This window comes from Pristiophorus japonicus, chromosome 14 (assembly GCF_044704955.1).
Source record: "Pristiophorus japonicus isolate sPriJap1 chromosome 14, sPriJap1.hap1, whole genome shotgun sequence".
NCBI lineage: Eukaryota > Metazoa > Chordata > Chondrichthyes > Pristiophoridae > Pristiophorus > Pristiophorus japonicus.
Genome location: NC_091990.1, coordinates 126,076,055 through 126,082,210, shown reverse-complemented (window position 1 = coordinate 126,082,210; position 6,156 = coordinate 126,076,055). Strand labels below are relative to the sequence as shown.

The window sequence follows — 6,156 nt, the reverse complement described above, 5'->3', positions numbered from 1 at the left end:
CTCGCTAGCTAGGCCAGCATTTATTGCCAATGACTAGTTGTCCTTGAGAAGGTGATGGTGAGCCACCTTCTTGAACCACTGCAATTTGCATGTTGAAGGTGCTCCCACCATGCTATTAGGTAGTGACTGCCAGGATTTTGACCCAGCGACGATGAGGGAGCGTCGTTATACATCCAAGTTGGGATGGTGTGTGACTTGGAGGGGAACTTGGGAGGTGTTGGTGTTTCCATGCACCTGCTGCCCTTCTAGGTGGTGGTGGCCGTGGGTTTATAAGATGCTCGCGAAGAAGCTTTGGCAAGTTCCTGTAGATAGAATGTACTGCAGTGATATTGTAGATGTATATATATTTTATAAAGGGATATAAATAAAGGAATGTACATTTGTTATAAAATGTTATGTACATTTTATTTTAATTCAAAAAAACATACATAATTTCTTATTGTGTAGTCACAATATGGAAGTATAAAATGAAACCTATGGAGGAAATGGCAGATTGATTCCATCAGCTGACACCAGCAATCACTTGGCTATTAAAAGTATCCATTAAGTGTGTCATTAAGAACAGACTCGTCAAACCTTCACATGTAACTGCAAGTGAATTGTTTGCTTTTATTTATCATTCAAGCAAAAATATACAACTTATCATAGGCGGTCCCTCGAACGAGGATGACTTGCTTCCACAAGTTCACAGGTGTTTCGATGAAGGACCCGATGTTCCAGTCCTGAACTCCAATTGAGGGGGTGGAAGATGCCTGTACGTGAATCTTTTTTAAACATGTGGTGACCGTTGCACACCAGCCACCACACGGGCTTGACAGAGCTAGGCCTTTATCCAGTGGTAAGCATTAACCAAGACGACTGGAGATATGTCTGCGCAGCATTAACATTCTCATGCCTCCCCTTCTCTTTTACTAACCTCAATTATGTTTTCCAGCTCCCCAGGCGCAATGTCGGAACCTGGAACATCACCCCGCTTGCTATAGGTGAGGAGGATGATGAGCCTCAACCGTGCTGCTCCGCACCAGTTGAGGCATCAACTGTGCCCACGTCATCTTCAACGGATGAAGTAGAGGGGCCAAACGGCTTGCAGCAGGTCACTCTGAGCAACTTTAGCCCTCTATGAGCACACTTAACTAAATCACACAAAACTGGAAATGTATAAATATATGTACATAAATATAGTAACAAAATAGAAAGAAACAATGTATTCAATAAGTTAATTATAAATACCTTATTAATGGTCAAGTGCTTATTTGGGTGAATTCACAATCTATTTCTTTCATGCCAAACTCTTCAGATTCAACAGGACAAACTCGTATATTTTACATCAGATATTTTACGCATATTTAATGTTACAGTTCCAGTTTGAGGTTTTTGTTTCCAAAGTTGTTTCACTTATCCCAGGGATGGGACTTAAATTGCAACCTTTAAGCCCCTCTCTCAACGGTAAATTTGAACTGCACAATTCCTCCCCACTATCTTTCCTCAGAAGGGTAATTTTAAACTAAGCAAGGGATTCAAACTGCACTCTCCATCTCCTTGCGTGCAAGATGCAGGTTAAACTGCACTCACCATCTGGCAGAGGCAGTTTAAATTTCACCTATTCTTCCTCCTAGGGTGTAGAGGTTTCAATTTGTGCCTTCTATCCCTGCTCCTCGGATATAGGGTCTAAACTACACATTCTCATAGAAGAGATGGTTTAAATTGCACCCTCTATCCCCTCTTATAGGAGATGGTTTAAACTGAACCTACAGTCCCTCTTCCCAGTCCAGGAGTTTGAAACAGCAGACTTCATCCCCGATCTTACTATGGAGGCTTACGCTGCACCCTTCATCCCTAATCTTACGATGAGTGTTTACACTGCACCCTCCAGCCCTTTCCCCAGCAGAGGTGCACTTTAAAAGTGTCTATTACATTGCAAGCCCCAATGCTGTTGGTACATGCACTCATTCAGTACTTCACTTTTATTGGAGTCAGACATTCATAGTAAGAATTCCTTCTAAAATGAAGGGCTCAGACACCAGAGTTACCTGGTTTAAAAGCTTGAAAGTGGCCCACAGGCTCTTCATAGTCAAGACACAGTAATACCTCTTCAGATGGAGTGCAGAGCAAGGTACCAAAGCAGCAGACTGTCAGAGATTTAATGTCAAAAGGTGCAATGCAATCGTGGGTCGAAGAAAACATCTTCATGTGGCTTCATATGTGAAATCCAGAGGGTCCATGCTGTTGGTCTGAATGACTGAAGACGGGATCGAGTCGAGTTCAGAAGTTTGGCTGGAATCGTCGACGGGGACCGACAGCAGAGGGAGCGTGTTCCGTATGGGCAGAAACTGAGAGAGAGGAGGGAATGCCCGACCCCTTGTGTGGGCTCGCTGTCTCCTGCTGCTTAAGGACACGGCAGCCCCGTGCCTCTCCGACCAGTACATGTTGTAGGTGCCAGCCAGAAAGCGCTCTTTAAATGAACAGTCACCTTCATTGTAGGAGAGCTAAAAAAAATAAAAAGACTTGGATTTATATAGCGCCGGTCATGACCACCAGATGTCTCACAGCACTTTACAACCAATGAAGTACTTTTGGTGTAATCACTGTTGTAATGTGGGAAACACAGCAGCCAACTTGCTCGCAAGCAAGCTCCCACAAACAGCAAAGTAATAATGACTAGACAAACTGCACCGGAGTGTCAGCCTAGATTTTTTTTTTGTATTCAAGTCCCTGGAAAGTGGGACTTGAACCCACAACGTTCTGACTCAAAGGCGAGAGTGCTACCCACTAAGCCACAGCTGAGGTTCCAAAATAGAGGGGGGGGGGGGGATAGAGAGAGTGATCAACCAAAGTGTTTTCACTTATTCCCCACTGGCAGCTGACAAAACTGGCGCCCGTGGGCTGCCATGTGGCAGGTCATTGAACCCAGAGGTCAGTAACCCGCAATAGACTTGCATGCTAGTGCGAGGATGCTCAGATAAGGAGCCATTGCTCCAGACTATTAGGCAATTGTCAAAGTGAGCGACAACCTTCCCCCACAACCCCACACACAGAAAAAACACCCGCACTGCAATTGCTTATCTCAGTGCGGTGTAGGTGAATTTGCAGCATTGTTTTTTAATGGTTAGATAGAAGGAAGCTGAGATAGAGGTCTTACCGAGCCCAGCAGCCTGCCGTCGCTTTCCATGCACAGATAGCGGCCGCTGCGATAGCCTTTGATCGCCACCACTCCAGGGGCCACCGCCCTGATCTCAAGAAGACCTGGAACACAAACACAACAGGTCAGCACAGGGTGCAACACTCGCTGCAAGTTCATTTAAAAAAATACATTTACTCCTGCAGCTTCCGAAGCTCTGGTCTCAGTGATTTTGATCGCGATTTGCTCTGTATTCCCGCCCTAAAATTGATTATTTATTTCTAAACAGTATCAGCGGGGCGTTCGTTTAAGCTTTTTGTTTACTAATTCGAAATGTAAAACTCTGAAGCTAAACCATTCGCTATCATATTCCGACCTGGTTGGTGGGGGGATAAACTTGTGTTTTTTTTTAACATATCAATATTATAAAGAATCGATAGGAAATAACTTTCTGATTTTACAGGATCTGAGGGGAAAATTAAGCAGTTCTGTGATCATCTTGCCTTCCTCCGCTCCCCAGCATACAATAGCATATAGCATCATTAAAACTTGGGAACACATACACAATTACTGTGGTCCCGCCCTTTACAGTGAAATTAAGGAGCAATTTAGCCCAATGAACAACAAATCACCTTTTGAACACATTGCACTCAGGAAGCCAATCCCGTTGCTAATCTCCACGCCGCTCTCTGTCTCTCTCTCTCTCTCTCTCTCTCTCCTCCCCTCCCTCCCCCTTTCACACTTAAAACCTTGGAAGTTGTCATTAAAAAAATAAAACAAATCGTCACGTGCGGCCGCTGCATTTTGTAAATACCTGACTGCAGCTGCCTGTGTGTGTGATCCACATCAATTCGCTAACCAAACCACAGCCCTGGCTTCCTGAAGAACAGATTTCTAACATTGGAGAGGTTGCAATCTTAGTATTCCCTCTCCCCCAGTCATGTAACACCAAATAACACCTCCTCCCTGTGATATTCCAATAGATAGCTCTCCCTGGGTTGAAAGCTACCTGTCCTTGAATGGAGTATATTTATACTTACTATGTGAGCTCCGTTCGCTGCTACCGTCCACCGTGCCATCCTCATTGATCTGCAGATGGTAGCTGAGAAAGTTGCCTTTGCCCTGTCTAGTGTACAAGTGCATGAACCTCACGGTTTGATCCCAGCCGGAGTTCACATGCGGGCCGGCGTCTGGCGCGGGCATCGAATGGCCCACCATGGCAAAGGGCAGCTCAGTCAGCAGCAAAGCGAAGCACAGTCTGCTCACAGCCGTCCACATCTTGCAACGGTCCAGCGGGTCGGAGGACATCTCCGGCGGCTCCAGACAAGAGACTTCCAGTGTGGAGTGAGGCAAAACCAGGGTCCTCTGATCTCTCTCTCTCTCTCTCTCTCTCCTCTAATGCTCTGATTACAGACCTAGCACTCGGCCTTTTAAAGGTTCAAATCGTTATCAGTAAAATCGATACGCCTGCTCCCAAAAGAATTATTTGAAACTTCAGTCACAATAGTATTTTTTTTTAAACGCCCGCCCACGCAAGTGTCCTTCTACATTGCATCATAGAGTGCCAGGGATATCCCAACCTTGAGCAACTTTTTAAAAAACATTGCAAACACCTGCACTATGGTTTATATTAAATAAAGTAACGGTATTAAAGGGAGCGACCTGGGGCACATTTCAGCAAAATCCCAATTTATCTCGGCATATGCGGCAGAGAATTAAAAAAATTGACAGAACCCATTACAATAATCAAGAGTTTGTGTGATACTATTTTGTGAGGCGTGTGCGTTAGAAAAATAGTATAATAATCCCAACCTTTCAGGATAACGAGTGGATTTCGTGAGGTTACTATTGGACAAGAAAACACGGTGTAAGTTTAATTTCTATACGGGAGGACACACAGATTTAGTAGAAAGAAAGGAAGGACAGACTTGGATTTATATAGCGCCTTTCACGACCGCCGGACGTCTCAAAGCGCTTTACTGCCAATGAAGTACTTTTGGAGTGTAGTGACTGTTGTAATGTGGGAAAGAAAAACGATCAATTCGATGCAACACCGTTTTATTTATTTATTTTTTTCCAAATACGAACACAAAATGATCCAGAAAGAAATTGTAAATTCTTTCCGATTTCGTTCGTAAATAATTGTACTTTGTGGAGAATAAGACCCACACACAGACTGGGCATTGTGTCAGACTCAGATTTCTCAACACACGCCTGCTGAGGGCGCTGTGTCACAACAGACAGACCCAGTCCAGTCAATGGAAGAGCTTCTGACAAAGTGGTGAGAGATGCATAGGTTAAGAGGCAACGACCTCCTGGTTATGCCGTTTTCCCATTATATTGTGTGGAGCAATGTTGATAGATTCTGATCAGGCTTTTCCTGGAGACGAAATTGTTTCTTCACTCCCTCCACCCCGTAACTTTCTTCTATTTTGGGAGGATCCATTTCATATATATTCCATTGTTCTCACGGACTGAAGACACAAAGGAAATTATGGCAGACATTAAACTGAGATTTTTGTGCAAATTGTGTGTGTACAAAAAAAAACCCACACCAGTGAATACAAGCAGTGTAAAAGAAAAGCAAGTCATATTATACGGCTTAAGCTCACTGTTTCTTCTCTTTCCTTGTCTCTCAGTTGCCTTTGATTCTTCTGTGTTCCTCTTTGATTTTTGTCTCTTCTCTTTGATTCTTAGTCTCTTTGCTTTTCTCCCTCTTTGTTTTGATTTTCTTAGCCTCTGTCTCTTTTGTTGGAGTCTCTTTTATCTTGCTGGCAGCCTTCTCTGTTTACATAGATCATCTTGTTCACTCAATGCCATTGATTTCCCACTTTCCTTCCGCTTGACCACTCTGTGCATCTGTCTCCGAAATCTGTGCCTCCCACTTGCCCACTCAGTACTTTTCCCTCGGATTCCCTCCCGAGTCCTGCCTCCTGCATCCATCATTGGCCTCCTTCCCTCCCCAGGCCTTTGCTCACTTCTTGACGATCGGGTCTGCCTGGGCATAGTTGATATTTCTCTCTCCACATATATTAATG

At 44.2% G+C, this 6,156-nt stretch overlaps 1 protein-coding gene across 1 annotated transcript; it reads right to left on the bottom strand.

Moving 5' to 3' along the window:
* Positions 1-487: 487 nt before the first annotated feature.
* On the bottom strand, positions 488-4,482 carry fgf19 (fibroblast growth factor 19). Its single transcript, XM_070898610.1, has 3 exons — positions 4,159-4,482; positions 3,140-3,243; positions 488-2,486 (listed from the first exon to the last, which is right to left on the bottom strand). The coding sequence occupies exons 1-3, from the start codon at positions 4,424-4,426 to the stop codon at positions 2,187-2,189; spliced, it is 672 nt and encodes a 223-aa protein (XP_070754711.1). The 5' UTR covers positions 4,427-4,482; the 3' UTR covers positions 488-2,186.
* Between the last annotated feature and the right edge of the window lie 1,674 nt (positions 4,483-6,156).

Bases quoted from the DNA above. Each gene is read 5' to 3' on its own strand.
- fgf19 (XM_070898610.1), bottom strand. From the start codon at position 4,426: ATGTCCTCCGACCCGCTGGACCGTTGCAAGATGTGGACGGCTGTGAGC. The intron at 3,244-4,158 runs GTAAGTATAAAT...TTTGTGTTCCAG, and splicing joins CAGCGAACGGAGCTCACATA to GTCTTCTTGAGATCAGGGCG. The intron at 2,487-3,139 runs GTAAGACCTCTA...TATTTTTTTTAG, and splicing joins ACGGCAGGCTGCTGGGCTCG to CTCTCCTACAATGAAGGTGA.